The 18,514-nt window shown below is 41.1% G+C and overlaps 4 protein-coding genes across 4 annotated transcripts in view; 1 reads left to right on the top strand and 3 right to left on the bottom strand.

Annotated features, from left to right (window-relative positions):
- The window catches only part of LOC109479572, a 5,656-nt gene extending 4,832 nt beyond the window's left edge, over positions 1 to 824 (top strand). The window contains exons 5-6 of the mRNA XM_019781561.1: positions 60 to 280; positions 623 to 824. Coding sequence (XP_019637120.1) covers positions 60 to 280; positions 623 to 794 — 393 coding nt within the window. The 3' untranslated portion in view covers positions 795 to 824. The remainder of the gene's footprint in view (positions 1 to 59; positions 281 to 622) is intronic.
- Positions 825 to 2,717: 1,893 nt separating this feature from the next.
- LOC109479470 (cell surface glycoprotein 1-like) lies at positions 2,718 to 7,522 on the bottom strand. The gene is made up of 3 exons (XM_019781435.1): positions 7,512 to 7,522; positions 3,985 to 7,290; positions 2,718 to 2,800 (listed from the first exon to the last, which is right to left on the bottom strand). Exons 1-3 carry the CDS (start codon positions 7,520 to 7,522, stop codon positions 2,740 to 2,742), a joined length of 3,378 nt encoding a protein of 1,125 aa, XP_019636994.1. The 3' UTR covers positions 2,718 to 2,739.
- LOC109479566 lies at positions 7,443 to 12,170 on the bottom strand. Its single transcript, XM_019781555.1, has 5 exons — positions 12,103 to 12,170; positions 9,292 to 9,407; positions 8,998 to 9,113; positions 8,510 to 8,609; positions 7,443 to 8,130 (listed from the first exon to the last, which is right to left on the bottom strand). Exons 3-5 carry the CDS (start codon positions 9,105 to 9,107, stop codon positions 7,594 to 7,596), a joined length of 747 nt encoding a protein of 248 aa, XP_019637114.1. The 5' UTR covers positions 9,108 to 9,113; positions 9,292 to 9,407; positions 12,103 to 12,170; the 3' UTR covers positions 7,443 to 7,593.
- Positions 12,171 to 13,699: 1,529 nt separating this feature from the next.
- LOC109479469 lies at positions 13,700 to 17,230 on the bottom strand. The gene is made up of 5 exons (XM_019781433.1): positions 16,362 to 17,230; positions 16,015 to 16,111; positions 14,375 to 15,840; positions 13,927 to 14,014; positions 13,700 to 13,753 (listed from the first exon to the last, which is right to left on the bottom strand). The coding sequence occupies exons 1-5, from the start codon at positions 17,228 to 17,230 to the stop codon at positions 13,700 to 13,702; spliced, it is 2,574 nt and encodes an 857-aa protein (XP_019636992.1).
- Positions 17,231 to 18,514: the final 1,284 nt, after the last annotated feature.

Below are 18,514 nucleotides of genomic sequence, written 5' to 3'. Positions count from 1 at the left end.
TTAGAATTAACAGAGCAGACCTTTCTAGTTATCATTATACTATTTTGCGAACTTTCCAGGCCCTGAGCATGATGTCCAAGACCGGCGGCGGGGGAGTCGACAAGGGCATGCTGAAGTTCCTGGGGAAGGGGGCGATGGGAGGCGGCCACGGGCGCAAGAAGCACAAGAAGAAGAAGGGCGGCATGGGCGGACTGAAGATGGGCGCGCTGGCCGGACTGGGAGGCATGCTACTCGGAGGAAAGGGAGGGGGGCATGGAAAACACCACAAACCAAAACCCAAGTAAGAATAAAACTTGAAAACAGTAATGAGTACTAAATTGATACGTACGACAAGACGTTCAGCTTGTAGAGAGAAGTTTCAAATGACGTCCGCCATCTTTCTTCTCCTCTGAATCTCAGCTTTGTAAGGTCAAAGGTCACACAGGTGGTTATTTTAGGAAATTTTTTTTTATGCCAAGTTTGGTTTTCTGGTGGAAAACTGAATGAAAAAAATTGTCAAAAAACTATTAAAAGCATGTGTAAGCAGATTTCCGTTTTGTTTCAGAAAGATTTTACAGTTTATCTTCATAAAATCAACGTTTAAACTTTGACCTTGACGTTGCCGCCATTTTGTTTTTCTCAGGTTCGATCTGAGTGACGGGTTCGGGATGGAAGACATGAAGGCGCTGGCCAATATGGCGAGCGGCAGCAAAGGTCACAAGAGCGGCAAGCACAAGAGCAAGGGCATCGACCTAAGTGACGGCATTGATGCTAGTGACATCTTTGCAGCAGGAAAGATGTTTCTGAAGAAGTAACAAATGTTTACCACGAAAAGAAAGAAAACTAAAAAATACAAAAACAGGATAATTTGTACACTAATGTATGGACATAACCCATCATTTAATGTCAATTCTTTGACATATTTTAGTTTAATGCTTTTTTTCTAAAGGTGATCTAATTTTACTGGTGAAGAACGAAGAGCCGGAATATTCTCGTGTGAATCAAAGATGTCATAAAGTGTTGCAATTTCTAACCTTTAACGTTAGGAAGGAACAAAATATATGGTAAAGGCTAATACAATCTACTTATACAATGACCATGTGGCCCTTATGAAGAGGTGGGGAATAGGACCGTATATCAGTGGCCATATGGTCCTTATGACTCAGTACTATATTTTGTATCACAGTTTTTCGAACAGGCAGCTTATAGAACCTACCGGTTGGTTTTACTGTGACTTGTTGTCCCTCCCTACCCACAGAGTTAACAGCCACTTAAGAGGCTGTTTCTCCGACAAGGAGGTCTTATGTCTTATGTATTTTAAGTACTTAGACGGCGACCGAGCTGCAATGTATTTTTATGTTGCTTTGATGGAATTTACAATTCGGCCCGTTAACAATTTCTTTTTTAATAAACCAGTCTACAAGATGTGTGCTCGTAAGAAAATTCAAACTCTACTACTGGATCAGTTAACGGATTTATTTCCGGACGTTTCGAGTGACATCCATCACTCTTCTTCAGCGTCACAAATGAACAGAGAACCGATTCACTCTTATATACAAGTAACTAGAAAAACCGGTTAAACAACAAGGTCCGTAAGAAGCTTTATCATGTAAAAGAACGGTTCACTCGATGTACGGGAATTAGAACTAGAAAAACCTGTTCAACAACCGTAAGAGTCTTTGTCATGTAAGGAAGGTTCCTATGGTAAGAAATTACCATAGGAAAAGTTACTGTCCCTTGGGCTGTGGCAGGGCGGGATCCCATGTGCTTGAGAGTTCTATGCGCAGTCCCCCCTTCCTGTTCAGGGTGGGGTTGTAGATGCGCTCATAGATGGCCTACAGTTCTTTTACACGATAAAGCTTCGTTCTTACGGACCTTGTTGTTTAACCGGTTTTTCTAGTTACTTGTATATAAGAGTGAATCGGTTCTCTGTTCATTTGTGACGCTGAAGAAGAGTGATGGATGTCACTCGAAACGTCCGGAAATAAATCCGTTAACTGATCCAGTAGTAGAGTTTAAATTTTCTTACGAGTATCGTTTACCTGGATGTCTAACCTTCATCAACGTTACAAGATGTGTGGTTTGTCTGTTTGTTTTTCTTAGTTTAGTTTATCATAGTGATCCTCTTAACTGTAAGACCAGTAAGCCTCGGAAACCTGTTTCCCAGCATAACGTACAAGAAATACAATTCACTTTTATTTGTGGCTCTCTTTCATTTTAATGGCATACTAAGTAAAATCATACCATAACCAAGAAACCAACGTATAAGTCAAATTTCTACAGCTTTTAGCAAGTTGCATAAACACAAAGGATTATCTATGTTGAGTACAACAATAACAATAAAGTCAAACTATGATTACAACTTTAAAGTAATTAATCTATAACATCCGTACTGCCACAGTGTGCTTGTTTGTTTGGTTGTTTGTTTGTTTGTTTGGTTCGTTTTGGAGTTTTGAGTATTTTTTTGTCCCATAATTATGTCTTGTTTTCAGACCTTTTCCCGGTCCATTCCTCTCTATCTCTTCTCTATGAATGTACATTGCTTCAGCCCAACAATTGAGGCAAGAAAATTAAGTTAAGTTTGTAATCATCTTCCACATGATCTTCAGAGGTTTTCAACAGTTTCCTGAAGTGCCCCTGAAAAAGAAAAGGAATCCATAGATTAAAAGAAGGTTCAGAACTCAAAATAAATTCACCTGTAAGGTCAATTGAAGACAAAATTTAGAAATTCAACTTTACCTGATTCTCCTCTTCGTAAAGTTAGAAACACCGGCAGCATCGCAGTAATTCCAGAAAACCTTGCGGCTTTGTGTCGTCATCGCTGGAGAAAAAAACACGAAAACCTGTTCATCATCATCATCATCATGGCGGCGGTTACAACGATCAGAACTCATTCATCCAGATAGGTATGAATAGCATATAAGTAAGCATTGGGTAAAATTATTAGTAGTAACTAGTAAATGCTCTGAATGAGCTAAAACATCTCAGCGAACTTTGGAACAAAGCTTTTGTCCTCAATACGCAAATACTTGAGTATCTATTCTTCAAATAGTGATGTGTTATACTGTTGAGATGTTTTAGGACCATCATTTCAAAGCTACCTGTTTTCTACAGACTACATGGGGAACGTAAAAATGAACATTACTAACCTCAAAGGTTCGGTTTAAAGCTTTCTTGAGAACAGAAAAAATGTTCTTGAAGGTTGGATCTTGAGGTGTTACATATCACGATTTATGTCGTCAAAAAGCAAAACTCTAAAACAGCAAAACGTGTTTAAATAGAAAACAACTTGGCGTTTTCATGTCCCTGATCAAATTTCAACTAAAAGTGTGAAACTTCAGGTGTTCTTATTTGAAATTAATTTGGCAAAAGTCATTATTTTGTACCTAATATGATTATATTTACTTGTATCTAATTAATAACCCCTATTAATGACTAATTATCTAACTTGTGAGAAAACAAGACATGTCAAGAATGCTTATCTTTTATTTTCAACGAAGCAAGATCAAACTTGAATACAGATTTCTAAAGTCCTTTCAGTAGAAGGCTCTTTCCATCTTAGGGAGCTGGATTTTGTTGCACGTTTTGAAAGGAAATGACAAATGTTTGAAATGATTTTAATTTACGTGTTAATTAACTAATTTATCCCACTATTATCGTATGTACATGGAGCATCATCATGGTAAATAACTCTATTGAAAATCAATGCCTAAAGACATGCCTTAAGACTGATTTTAAACTATAATTATGTTTAGAATTGCTAATTAGTTTCTAAGAGTTTCTTCGGCTTTCCTATAAGCAATCATTCAAGTCAAATTTTGCCATGCTGATTGTCTTTCTTAGCCTCTGCATAACCTGTACTTCTAAGTAACTTTAATAGCTAATAGATCAATCATCATTGACTAGTAAACTAGCGAATAGATCAGTAAAAACCACCATAGAGTGACAAAAATAACGGATAACAACAGGAAACAAAAAGGAGTATTTGAGTCCAGCTCATGATACCTTCTTTTCGCTTCACTCTTCTCAGTCGTAGGCTCTTCAGTTGTAGACTGTTCTATCTTAGGTTCAGACTTCTTCTCAGTTGTGGGCTCCTCCTCCTTCTTGGGTGTAGGCTTCTCCTCTTTCCTTTTCTTCCAGAAGGCAAGTCGCGACATTGGGCCTTCTCTCGTCTTCGTATCATCTGTAGATTCTGGTGTAGCTGGAGTCTTTGGTTTCTCTGTCGACAGTTTTTCAGAATTAGGCTTTTCCACTTTTTCAGTTGTAGGCGTCTCCTCCACCTTAGGTGTAGGTTTCTCCTTCACCTTAGGTGTAGGTTTCTCCTTCACCTTAGGTGTAGCTTTCTGCACTGTTTTAGTGATAGGTGTAGCCTTCACTACTTTAGGTGCAGGTTTCTCCTCGTTAGGTGTAGGCTTCTCCTCTTCCACCCTAGGTGTAGGCTTCTGCACTATTTCAGTGGCAATCTTCTCCTTAGGCGCAGGCTTCTCCTCCTTAGGTGTAGGCCTCTCCTCCTCCTTAGGTGTAGGCTTCTCCTCCTTAGGTGTAGGCTTTTCATCTTCCTTAGGTGTAGGCTTCTCCTCCTTAGGTGTAGGCTTCTCCTTGGGTGTATGCGTCTCCTCCTTAGGTGTAGGCTTCTCCTCTTCCTTAGGTGTAGGCTTCTCCTCCTTAGGTGTAGGCATCTCCTCTTCCTTAGGTGCAGGCTTCTCCTCCCTAGGTGTAGGCTTTTTCTCTTCCTTAGGTGTAGGCTTCTCCTCCTTAGGTGTAGGTTTCTCCTCCTTAGGTGTAGGCTTCTCCTCCACCTTAGGTGCAGGCTTCTCCTCCGCCTTTGGTGTAGGCTTCTCCTCCTCCGTAGGTGTAGGCATCTCCTCCTCCTTAGGTGTAGGCTTCTCCTCCACTTTAGGTGTAAGCTTCTCCGCCTTTGGTGTAGGCTTCTCCTCCACCTTAGGTGCAGGCTTCTCCTCCTCCTTAGGTGCAGACTTCTCCTCCACTTTAGGTGTAGGCTTCTCCTCCACCTTAGGCGTAGGCTTCTCCTCCTCCTTAGGTGCACTCTTTTCTTCCTCCTCCTTAGATGCAGGCTTCTCCACCTCCTTAGGTGTAGGCTTCTCCTCCGCTTTAGGTGTAGGCTTCTCCTGCTGTGTAGATGCAGGCTTCTCCTCCACTTTAGGCGTAGGCTTCTTCTCATCAGGTGTAGGCTTCTCCTCCACTTTAGGTGTAGGCTTCTCCTCCTCCTTTGATGTAGGCTTCTCCTCCACTTTAGGTGTAGACTTCTCCTCCTCCTTAGGTGTAGGCTTCTCTTCCACCTCAGGCGTAGGCTTCTCTTCCACCTTAGGTGTAGGCGTCTCCTTCTTAGGTGTAAGAGTCTCCTCCTCCATAGGTGTAGGCTTCTCCTCCTCCTTACGTGCACTCTTTTCTTCCTCCTCCTTAGATGCAGGCTTCTCCACCTCCTTAGGTGTAGGTTTCTCCTCCACTTTAGGTGTAGGCTTCTCCGCGACTTTAGGCGTAGGCCTCTCCTCCTCCTTAGGTGTAGGCTTCTCTTCTATTATAGGTGAAGGCTTCTCCTCCTCCTTTAGTGTAGGCTTCTCCTCTACCTCAGGTGTAGGTTTCTCCTCCTTCTCCTCCTCTACGTTAGGTGTAGGGCTCTCCTCCGCCTTAGGTGTAGGCTTCTGTTCCTTCTCATTTTTCGTGTCTACTGTTAATGCTAGTGTAGCTTGAGTCGCTGGTTTCTTCTGTTTTTCTGTTGACAGTTTCACCTTGCCATCAGCATGCCCAGTCACCAATACCTCAGTGTCTTCTTTCTTAGATTCTCTTTCTTTGGTATCTTTCAGATCTTGTTCCTTTTTTGTCACTTTTGGCAGCAGTGGCTCATGTTTACTATCCCCTGGAGGTATCTCGTTGTTTGCGTCGTCCTTCGTCGTTTTCTTGTCATATGTCGCTTCGTCTGGAGGCGTCTCCGTTCCTTTTCCAATGTTGCTTACTGCATCTTCTGGAAGAGCTTCTTCGTTATGTATGTTGTCTGGGACAACAATATCCTCTTTCCGTCGTTCTGTTTCAGTTGTAGTTTTGTCTGGTGCATTACTTGTTTCTTCTGGTTCTGTCGTACCAGGGACACTGGTCGTTGCGTCCAACTTGATTGTGGTTGCCCTCCCAGCATCAATTATTGCCTCCTCTTCTTTTCTTTTCTCAGGTATGGTCTCTACTTCAAAAAGAGCAACCTCTGTGACTGACTTCTTTGACTTATCTACGACATCCTCACCAGCCTTTTCTTTCTCGGATTCTGCTTCATTTGGTGATACGTCGGCCTTCGCTTCTTGAGATGTGGTTTGGATTTCGACCATTAGATTGTCTTGAGCGATACTATCCACTGGCTCTTGTGAAGGCTGTTTAGCTGTGTCTCCTGCTATGACTTTGTCCACGTCCGTTTTGTTAAATTCCTCCAGAAGAGCCTTCTTACCTACGTCTGGCTTAGCTGATGCTTCAGTGAGTTTGTTTTTGGTTGTCTTCTCCATGTCATCCACAGCAGCGCTTTCCGCTGTCCTTTGTTGAGGACTTGTTTTTCCGACATCTTTGCCAGCTTCTTGAATGGCTGTTTTAGTAATTTCCTCGACTACACTATCCACCATGGTTACCACGTTGTTAGCTGCCTCTTTTGGTGGTGCAGTTTCGTCAAACGCTATTGCAGCGTTCTGCTCCCCTGGCTGAGGGGTTGTTTCGTCTTTTTCTGGTGCTTCCTTCTTTGGGTCTTCTTCAACACCATCTTCTTTTTGCTGAGGTGGTACTTCATCTGAGACCTTATCTGCCTTTATCTCGGGAATTTCTTGTATGATCTTGCCGTCTTTCTCTGTTTTATGGGAAACAAGAATCTCTGCTTCCTTCTGAACATCACTGACGGTTTTCTCATCTTGGGAGTGTTTGTCTTCAACAACAGGTTCGTTTGCGTCTTTTCCAAGACATTCTGTGGCGTGTTTTTGGGGTGATGTTTCGTCGATGTCTGGTTTTAGAACATCGTCGCGATGATCTTTTTGAGGCACTATCTTCTTATCACCAGTATCGTCTGCTACCTTAACAATACTGTCTGGAGCATCCCTGTTGATATCGCCTTCATGGTTATCAGTGACTGTTTCTGTGTGAGTTGTATCGTCTTTTGCGAGATATTTGGCTACGTCTTGCTGGAGTTGTCGTTCGGTTATAACGTTGTCACCTCCAGTTGTCGTTGCTTCTTGGATGGCAGCGTTTTCTTCTTCCTTTTCTTGTTTGACCTCATCCACAATAGTGTCTTCCTGAATATGTGTCTCGTCTGATGCGATTTCTGCTCTATTTTGGTTATCATGAATGACTGTACTGCCCTTTTCTTCCTCAGTAGATGTATCCCTTTCAACAATGTCTACTCCAGTCGAACCAAAAGCTTCTTCCACGGGTAGTACTTTGACTGAAGCTTCGTTTAGACTGTCTATCGGTACAGGTATTCCAACTGTATCTTCGTCTGGTGTTGTTTCCTTCAAGACTTCTACATTCTCGGTGTTGTCTTGAACAACCTTGCTGACATCGCCTTCCTGAAGGGTTGTTCCTTCAGGAATAGATTTCTCTAATGCTAGGTTTTCGTCTTTTTTAAGATAATCAGCTACTTCTTGTTGAAATTGACGTTCGATGCTGACTGTCACCTTCAGGCTCGGTCGTATCTTGGACGACATTTTTCCCTTCTTCGTCCTTCTGTTTAGATTTGTCCAGATTCTCAGGTGGTTCTTCCTGAAGATTTACTTCTTTTTCTTCGATATTTTGCTGACATGACTCAGAAGGTTTTATGTCTACATAAGAGACAGGTTCTACATGTACAAGGCTTTCTTGTGGCACGTCGACCACATCTTCTATCTGTGGTTCAACTTTACCATCTATGCCTTCATCGGTGTCTACTTTGTGAACATGATCTGCGTTGCCTTCTTGTTGATCAGTTGAGCCAGCTATGTCTACGTTTGGAATCAAAGGCTCATTTGCATCCTGTGAAGATTCTTGTTTTTCTTGACTGTCTGTAATGTTGGCAGGCTTGTCAATAACAGTCTTTTTAGCCTGGTCACCTGTATCACTGATGACGATGTCAGGTCTCTTCACAACGTTGACAAAGTTGTTTAACGTCTTGAACTTGTTCAGCACCGTTGGCTGAAATAAAGAGGAAACATCAAAGATGCGATGGATAATGGCATAAGATAATATAAATATGCACCAAAAAAGGCGACATTTGGAAAGCAAATGCAAAATGTTTACCTTCACATAGCCTAGCATAACAAATTACTGCTCTTTTTATTCATACTCAAACACAGTCATATATAATATGTGAAGACCGGCCCCTCCAAATCTGTCTTGCTACATAATGTAACCCAACACAACAGGATGTCTGCTACAGCACCAGTTACCATGGTGACAGACGTCTGGTCAAGATCATTGGCCTTATTTGTTTGTAGAAGAAGATGGGGAAGAAGAAACAGGGCAAACGGTGTATAAGCACATTCGATTATCTATATGACATGTATGTGTTTACCTTAGTCTTGTCGTGGATCCAGGAATCGTTGATCTTGAATTTGTACTCATAGTAGCCGCTGGGCAAGTTGATCCACGTACTGTCCTCAAGCGTTTCTGTGCTGTAAGATATCACAACAGTACGATGCGTTTTAAAAACTTCATTTTAACACAAGGGTACGTAAGGATCAAAGTTTCAACGACCACTTTCGCCTTCATCGGGATAATAAATTAGCCTCTACCAGGCTTGGGGATGCGGCTGGAAAGAGTAGAAATCGGCCAAATAGGGAGATAAGCATGGCAAGGGAGTCTGTCCGTTGAGAGAACAGTTCGCCGCACTGCAATTAGACTTGGCATGCTTATCTCTCTATTTGGCCGATTTCTACTCTTTCCAGCCGCATGAATGACAAAATCGCCTCATAACTTTAGATGATGTCCCTTTAACTAATAATAATAATCGTATGACGCGTGGTCAGATCTTGTTTTAGTAAACAGACAAAATGTTGTTACCTCTTCTCCAGTTTGATAGGCTGTCTCCAGCCATCCCAGGATCCCAGAACAACCACGTCTCCGCTTGTTTTACCTCTCAGGGCAAATTTCACCGGAACGCAGTCTGCCATTTTGGTCTAAAGAGAAAAGAAGAAAAGATGCTTTTAAAGCACTTATATGTTTGTAGCTATACCTCTTGTTGTCATACATTGTATCATGTACAATCGTCGTGGAATAAAGCTCTATATGTCTATTATGTTTTGAAATATGCTTGAAATACTGGGTTATAAAAGTTACTCTTGTTTAAAGTCCTACCTTATGTGTGGTGTCTGTATGGGTGAGCTTGTAGACTGCACCCGCACCTTTAGTCGGTAGAGGGCGTGATGGTTCTCCTGTGTCCGTCGTCGATTTTTCTCGTGGATTTTCCGCCACTAAAAAGGCAGAAAAGTATGATTTATGAAAGTGTGACCTTCCTTTCCTCACTGACGAGAGATACTGGATACTACTTTTTGATTGCTTAAAAATCTATCCAGATGCTTGTCATGAGTGCTTGTTACTTTGGTATTTTATCTTATTCCATATCCAACCTTCATTGACAGAGACTAGATACCAAACAGTCAAAAAAAGAATGTATTGAAGTTGCAAAAGGAAGGGATCTGTACGTATACGTTTGATTTCCGAAGTGGAAAACATCGATATGTGAATACCAAGTCAAAATCCCTACACTTAAAAAAATATATTTTTAGTTTAAAGAGTTTTCGGTGGTGGCCACATGTATAATACAATGTCACATTTGGCCTAATGCAAAGAAAAAGTATACTAGCACAAAGCCCTAAAATGCCAGACACAAACGCGACAACGCACTACGATGAAAAGACCATCTGTGTTAATATGCAGACGCGAAATTTCACACGTAGCACCATGTACTGTCTGTTCCAAGATCAGGTTTCAATATTTCCCCTAGCCTGGAATTCAGACTGTTACCAGGGCCCACAAGTCGTCGGCAATAATGCCAACATGTCCCCAAAGCCTTAGGTTTGGCAGCTGTAAATTTAAAAATTTTTTTGAAGGTGATTTAGCATTTAGTCCTATGGGCTGTTAACCGAAAGAGATAAGTTATTTGAAATAGTCACCAAAATGTTCCCTTGGCTGACTTTATTTACCTTTCCAGCCTACAAAAAACTGCATTTTTATTCTATTAACACCTCCCAATTCATATATATCACAAAATGTCGGCCATTTCATACTCCACTGCACACGGAAAAGAAATCAAAACCAACAATAACTACAAATGTATATCTAGCATTTACTTATTATTTTTACTGTTTATTATTATATATTGTTGCTATCATGTTCTTGCAATTGGCTCACGGGCATGAATTTGCAATAAACTTTCATTGAATCTAGGCTTGAAAAGAATCATCGAGCGAGCTCATTTATCCAGGCGGGGAAATAAAGTTTACAGTGATAAGGGATGCCAGTGTGTAGCCCTGGGAAAGACTGGTAACCAGGCTACATTTTTCCACATGAGGCCGTCCTTGGCGCCCTTGTGGGACGAACCACTCAGCAGTGACAGACAGGGCCAAAAGGGCAGCTCACAAAAGGAAACAGTTAGGCCGGACTGACCTTCATGAATGGCACTGTTGGAATAGTTCTCCCACGGTCAGTATGTAGCTCTAGGACTGAAACTGTGTCTACATCTTGTACGAAATGTGTCACCACCCTCTCAACTAATTTGACGGATTTGAATTTTGTTTCGTCCATAGACGGTCATTTCTTTGTCAAGAAATTACCCCAAAACACTCCAGTTTCTAAAGCTGAGTAAAGTATTACAAAGAAGCATGATATTTACAAGTGACACTGGTACCCCTGTCTAATCTAGATCTGCAAAATAATGACCCCATATACCATACGATGCAATGACCTCAAATACCATATATTACATTATGAGCTTACATATCATATTTTAAACTGCATTGTAATGTTTCATTTTTGTGATATGGATATAGAACAGTATCAGACCCTCCCAAAACATCAAAACAGTAAATGATTGCATATTCTGTGTACCAAACGACCTTCCATGGACCTTTATTGACGAGTTTCCAACAGAAAATATAATGGCAAAATGTTTCACATTGAGGATAAGACGATTATATTTCTCTCCCGTGCTCGTCTTACAGTCAGCTGTGATGGAATCCAGGGCGTGACCATGAGATCCTCTCAGCACATGACCTTGATCATGAATACCGAATTCTGTTCATCAAAAGCTTTTGAAAAATCCAGTCTTCCTATACGATAAATTTCATCATGCCACAATGGTGATTGAAACAACTACCACTTGACAGTTTACTCAAAACACGTCTGTAGACCATCTTTATATGTCAGTGAAGGTTAGACATCCAGGTACTAAGATACGCCAAAAACAGTTATTCAAGCAACTGGATTTGATTTGATGAACTGAATAGCATCCACTACATTTCGTCAGTAACACTTAGAGACCACAGAAGAAATACAGGTTTATAAGCACGAACTATTGAAACATCTGTTTATGTCATTTCACGAATTGTTGGACAGATCAACGGTTATGGTTTGGCAGCTGTAAATGGCAGATGCCACTGCCGTCATGAATACTGCCGCACGCTGTAACATAATCTACCCAGTAACCCTGGAGCACAGCCTACACACAGCTATGCCACAGCAGAACAAAAGGACACTTCAAATTTATTCTTTTATTCATCAATTAGCAATAAATTGAATGCAAGAAAAATGCCAATGGTAGAAACAATCCCCGATTAATAATAATATACCTTGACCAACATTTTTCGCATAAACATAGAAGAACGATCAATATTTTTAACATTTTAAAACATGGCGATATCAAACAATCATGCAATGCATAGCGTTATATCTTCGTAATTTTGAAATAATTCAGTAATTAAGTAATATTGAAGATTTTACTGTCTTAATATTAGATATACCCAATTAATAATAGCGTGACCAACATTGCACAATAGTTTTGGCATTTTAAAAGATGGCGAAAGATGTCACAAAATCCTGCAATGCAAAACGTTACGTCTCCTTAATTTTGAAATAATTATTGGAGGGAGATAGTAATGTTGAACGTACCTGTGTAGATTGTAGTGTCCGCGGCGCAGGATAGCCCCAGGCCTTCAGCAGGCCAGCTAGGCAGACTGAACCGGAAGTCAACTTACCTCATGTAACGTACCCACAGGCTGATGACGCAAGACCAGGTCATGCAAGGGAGGGGTATTACTAACTAAGCGTTGTATAAGTGTTCTCTTTTATCTTGTTAAAGGCATGCATTACAATTTCAAGGCGATAAAACAATACATTTTCTGAATGGCAAATCTGTCTGATTTTTATATTTACTGCCATTTTGGAGCACATTTTCGTCATTATTTGATACTTGAAGCATTTGAAATAGCCCCAGACAAGCTATGAGAGAAGTCCCTTTATTTTTGGGTACCACCCATAAATAGCTAGAACAAGTAGAAGAACCAGCCTACGATATAAACCAAACAATTCTAAGGTCTGTCGATATGTCGTGTACACATTGTTTGATTAAGGTTTATAATTTATTATATCATAAATATAATAAAGTTCTTTGATTCTAACCATTTACTTTTACGAGTCGACGTTTCGATGACCGTCTGTCATCTTTATCAGGGCAATTCTGACTGGTTTACTGTGCACTGACGCTAGATGCTACTTGGTGCATAGTTCACAAGGTGTTACATACTAGTAGTTCACAGTGCACTAGCTTATGTTTCTTTACATAATGCATATTCTAGTTTCATTACCTGCCTTCGAATCTACTGCCAAGTCAATTTGTTTAAACACCTACACAATCTACAGAAGAAAAAATAAGGCTGACTATGTTCTTTTACTATCATGTTTTATTTATTTTTCTTTCTCAATGGGTACAGTATATTGACTTACGCCATCGAAGTACATCAAACTAGGATGTATACTAAACTGCTTTTAATACGATGAAAAGCACAGGTTATAAGATTCCTACCAGACTATCGTCAATGTTTTCTTAGTCATTAGGATCTGCTATGAGCTATATGTTAACGTTATCGTACCAGGCCTAGTATAGGGGCACAACACCCAGACAAAAACGATCTGCAAACTAGAAGACAATTTCCTTTTGTTGCAAAGCAAATGTATAATATTTACTTCAGATGGTCTAGCCAAAGAAATTATTGCTTTGTTTCTCCTTACTCAAACTCATTCATATATGGTGACCAGCCTCTCCAACTCAGCCCTGCTGCATAATGAAAAGTACAAACTACGCATTAGCACCACTTTTTCTCTTAACACGTGTTTTACCCACTTTTTCCAATACTAACTAAATAAATGTGCTAAATAATCAAGTCTAGACGTCTGCATAATGCAACCCAACATTACAGGGTGCTTGCTACAGCACCAGTTACCATGGCGACAGACGTCTGATCCAGGTCATTGACTTTATTTGTTTCGAACAGAAAATGAAGAATCAACAAAGCAAAAACAATATGTTCGTCTTCGGCGAAGCTACATATAACACTCTATATATGAATACATTGTACTTTAAAGGCACCTAGTTGTTTTTATCAATTTGACATATGTGCTAGGGCAGTATATTTTTTCGTCAGTCCGATATTCGTAGTACAATGTAGATATCGCTTCAGACTGCTGACGTGCTGTCAGGAGTTTAATATCAGGTTACGTTGATGACGTTGTTTGGTGTGTTCCAACAGTTGAGAACAGTCGTCTGGATGATAAAGAAAATATATTTATGTAAGCTTCAGTTCTATAGTAGCACAACCTCGAAAGTCTTTCGCAAATGGACTCTTTTGTGTAGTTTTTTTACCATTTCAAAACGGGAACAAGTGGCGTAAAACCAAACTCATTGAATGAAGACAGGATTTAGAATAATTTTTTTACCTTCGCTTTATCGTGAAACCAGCTGTTTCCTATTCGGAACTTATACTCGTGTAGACCGACGGGCAGCTTCAGGGTCACACTGTAGTCTCTGCAAAATGAATAACAGCAGAAAACAGAGACATTAATTCCTGAGAGATGTTTAGTGTTGCAACTTAACGTTGTGTGTATGCATGCATGCGTGTGCGTGCGGTCGTGCCTGTGTTGTGATATGCGCATGTTTGTATATCATTATAATTGTAGAGCTGTCCATGGTATCAGCACGGTATACAGGTCAGCAATATTTAATGCAACCTAAACTAGTGGTGACATCCGAACATGCAGGACCGTGTATGTGTGTTTGCTTGTGTGCATCATAACTCGAGAAGCTGTGAATGGTCGTGCATGATATTTAGCGGATGAGTATTGGTCATGAAAAGGAAGGCCAAGTTCGATAATGGGATTATCTTACCCCTTCGTCAGTTTGTGAGACTGTGTCCATCCATCCCATGACCCCTGCAGAAAGACATCACCGCCGGCCTCTCCCTGCCACAGCAGCTTGATGTGACTGCAGTCATGCAATGTTATCTTCACTCTTCTTCGACCACTTGATTTTCCAATGTCAGCTTCATCTTCTGACTCTTCCTCTCGTATTTCTGGTAGTGGTGATCGAATCTCAGTCGTATCCAACATCTCGTCTACAGCTGGCTCTTCAGACTCAGAGGGTGGTTCTGCATTGTACGTAAAGTCATCTGGTGTTATATTCTCTATCATTTCGCCTAGTTGTTCTACAGTTGTACCTTTATCGTCCGACGAGGAGTTTGGTGTCTTCTCTGCTGGTGATGCTTCAGTAGCATCAGTATCCTTTGTCTTCTGCAGCTTGTTTGTTATCTGGACTGTCTCGTTTGGGACTAATAAGTCGATGTAAGATGCATCTTGTGTCTTGTTGGGTGTATTCGTGGAGGTCTCATCAGCTGTAACTTCTGTGGAGGTTTTCTTTTCTGGCTTCTCTCCTTCATAGAGGTCAGCAACCACGTCTATTTCATCAGACGGCGCTGCGTTGGTGGGTATTCCTTCTGGATTTTCATCTGGGAGAACTTCCTCAAATGCCTCAACCTCCTTAGCAACTGCTCCAGTCGGTTCTTCTGGCTGATTAAGACAGTAGAGGCTGTCTTCGGACTTCTCAGCAATGGCTTGGAGATTATTCTTAAGTATTTCTTCCGAAGATAATGTATCGATGGCATCCTCGGCAGCAGTGTCTTCCGCAAAGTCAGTACTGGTCTCTTCTACCATTTTCTCTGCTTGTTGGTTTCTTTTTACCACGCCAACAATGTCTGTGGCAGTCTTCTTAGCAGTATCACCTTCTGTTGTTGTTTCGGTGGTGACTTCTGTCTTCTTACTGGTGTCTAAGACAACTTCCTCTGCTGTCTTACTGTCTTCGGATGGAGAAGAAGAGTAAACTCTGTCTTCTGCCTTTTCATTAACCTCTTGGATAGTCTTCATAACTCCTTCCACTGATTGACATATTTCGGTAGAAATCTTGTCAGCTAAGGTTTCCAGAAAGTCTATGACCTGTTCTTTCGTCTCCTGATCCTGTTCTGTTGTTTCCTTTCCTGTAGAAGCTGTTTCGTCTTCCTTGATAACAGTGACTGGTCCAACTTCCCCTGATGTTTCCTCTGACGTTGGAGCTTTTGTCAAATCGCTGTCATTCATGTTCCGTTCCACAAATAGCGCTTCGGTTATGGGCTTGTCTTCTATCGTATCTTCTGTCTGCGGTCTGACAGTGTAGGTTGTTTCTTCTGCTCCCTCTACGCATGGCGTTTGCTTCAGTATGGTTTCGTCCGTGGGTTTTGTCTCTTCAGTCTTGTTGTCCATTTCTGGGATATCCGGTACTTTCAGAATGTTATTTTGTGTCCCAAACACATTTGGAACGGTCGGCTGGAGGGAGAAATATGGATCATATGAAAAAGTGAATCTGACTTGCCCTTGCTCTTTATTCGTACTTCGTGTCGTACTTTTTTTGACTATGGTCATCTCTAGCTATATTCTACTCATCACAGTAACTAACGTCTATGACAAGTGATCTAACCAGTATGGTAATACATCGCTTACCTTAGTTTCGTCTTCGATCCAGCTCTTCCCGACTCGAAACTTATACTCGTGCTGACCGAACGGTAGCTTCAGTGACATACTGTACTCTCCCTGATCACTGCAAAATAGAGAAAAATCACTTTACTGCAACACAGAAGTAGCAAGGATGGTGACAACGTTAAAGAGAAAATAAGTCACCATTTTAAAATATCAGCTACGTAAAGCAGCATTAAATGCATATGTAATGTACTTTTTCCAGGACCCCGGTGTAAGCTCCTGCTATGACACTCAGTTGACCCACCCTAGTTGAATAAAGTAGAAATAGATGGGTAGATAGTATCGTTACAATATTTCCATAGAAGCCCTACCTCTTGTTGAGTTTGTAGGCCCGCCTCCATCCGTCCCAGGATCCTTGGAGCACAACGTCACCACTGGTGGCACCTTTCCACACCAGTTTTACGTCTATACATTCTAACATCGCAGCATCGCTAGACCGTGCTGGTTCGGTTTCAGTTCCATCTACTGGCTTCTCTGCGAACTCTGAGAGATTCTTCTCAGGAGGATCATCTGATGTAGTCGTTTTTGTGACAGTCGTGTCTTTTAGTATCTGATTGTCGCTTAGAAATGTTTCGTCCGATGCAAGTGTTTCAGGAGCGGTCTCCATTTCTGTCTTTTCTAACACTGTAGCTTCAGCAGGTTGTGCTGTTTCAGCTGCAGCAGTATTGTCATCTGGTGCTGATATTTCAGTGATAGTCGTGTTCTTTCCCGCCTCCTCTTCGTCTGTATTTCCTTTCATAGCCGTGTCACCAGCTGGTGCTGTTTCATTTTCTGAAACAACGCTCCAACCATTGTTATCAATCTCCAAGTCAGTCTCTGACTCTTCTACGACGTCTTCGATATTCGTATCATCTTTCTCGTCCGGTAATTCTATCATTGAGAACACAGTGTCTTCTGGTGTATGCACTCTGTCCGAAACAGGCTTTTCTTCAGGCTTCATCTTGTCTGATTCTGTTGTGTCGGTAAAGGCCATCTGTTTTGGCTGTTCGTCAGTATTTGGGATTGGCTTTTGCACGTCATCTGTAGAAAGTGGCACTTCTTCTGTGAAGGCTTCGTCTTCCAAATTCGTCCGAAAAGCTTGATTGTCCCGGCCTGCAGATTCAACTTGTGGTGTTGTATTGAGATCGTCGTCGTCCTGTGATTCCTCGAAAGATTCTAGAACAGTCTTATATTGGACCATTGCAGTATGTAAGACCTCCATTCTACCTAAGACACTTTCCATCGCAGCTATGTTTTGTTTTGCTGTTTCTATCAAAGCCGTACCTTCAATATTTTTATCTGTGTTGACGTTTTCTGAATTTTGAATTGGTACAAAACTGGAATCTGTTGATTCCTGTTCAGTACCATGGACAGGTATTTCAAACTTAGTTTCTTGCTCCATGTTTGAATGACACTCGTACACAGACGCCCCAAGGGTTTCCAGACCAACTTTTGTATGCATTTGTACGCTGACTTGGTCGCTGCCATCCTGCCTTTTTGGCTCGAAGTTCTGAGCCACATCAATGGTTTCTAGATCAATCTCTTTCTGTATCTTCACAATGGTATGGGCTACCTTGTTAGTCCCTTGATCTTGGTTGGTTAAGCCATCATCAGGCAGTTTCCTGACTTCTAGGTAATTGTTGAGAGTACCAAACACGTTTGGTACCACCGGCTGGAAAATAAATTGTACTGATTACATAAAAACTCTGTATACACAATTAATGTACAAAATTTACACAAAATTATTTTGTATCTTTGAAACTTCACAGATATTGGTCTCTTAAACAAATAAAAACAAACGTACCTTAATGTCATTGTGGAACCACTTGTTTCCCAGTCTGAACTTATACTCGTGTAGACCAGAGGGCAGCATCAATGTCACACTGTACACTCCATCCGCACTGCCAAACGGGAACACACAAGATATGTTAGATTCTGAAAAAATACATGTAGTCACAGAAATTGCTAGATAGACTACTAACCGTAAATAGTATAATCTAACGAAAAAAGAGCCACAGGTGATCAATGACTTATTTACAAAAATCAGCATCTAAACAAACAATCAAAATACAACATACCTCCTGTCTAACATATATGCCTCACTCCATCCGTCCCAAGAACCTTTCACAACCACCTTTTCTTCTGTACTGTCAATTTCGACTGAGGTTGCTGCTCCGGTAAGAATTTTATCCACATGCTTCTTTACTATACTTTCTGGAAAATCCCTTTCAGAAATTTCGACTTTTGTGGATGTTGCCATGACAACCATTTCTTCGGACCCTTGAATTTTGTCCAGTGTAATTTGTGAACTAGGTTCGTTTTGGGCTTGAGTTACGAGTGTCTTTTCTGTTGTGTCTAATGCCTTTTCGGTTGTTTCATCTTGTATTGGTGTTTCCGTCGTAGATACGCCTTCTGTCTGGTCAGCAGTATGTACGATAGGTGCTTGAACTCCAGGTACCTCTTTGATAAAATCTTGAATCCCCCC

Source organism: Branchiostoma belcheri, unplaced genomic scaffold (assembly GCF_001625305.1).
Source record: "Branchiostoma belcheri isolate BF01 breed outbred unplaced genomic scaffold, Haploidv18h27 scaffold49, whole genome shotgun sequence".
In the NCBI taxonomy this organism is placed as follows: Eukaryota; Metazoa; Chordata; class Leptocardii; order Amphioxiformes; family Branchiostomatidae; genus Branchiostoma; species Branchiostoma belcheri.
This window is presented reverse-complemented; position numbering and strand designations above follow the sequence as displayed.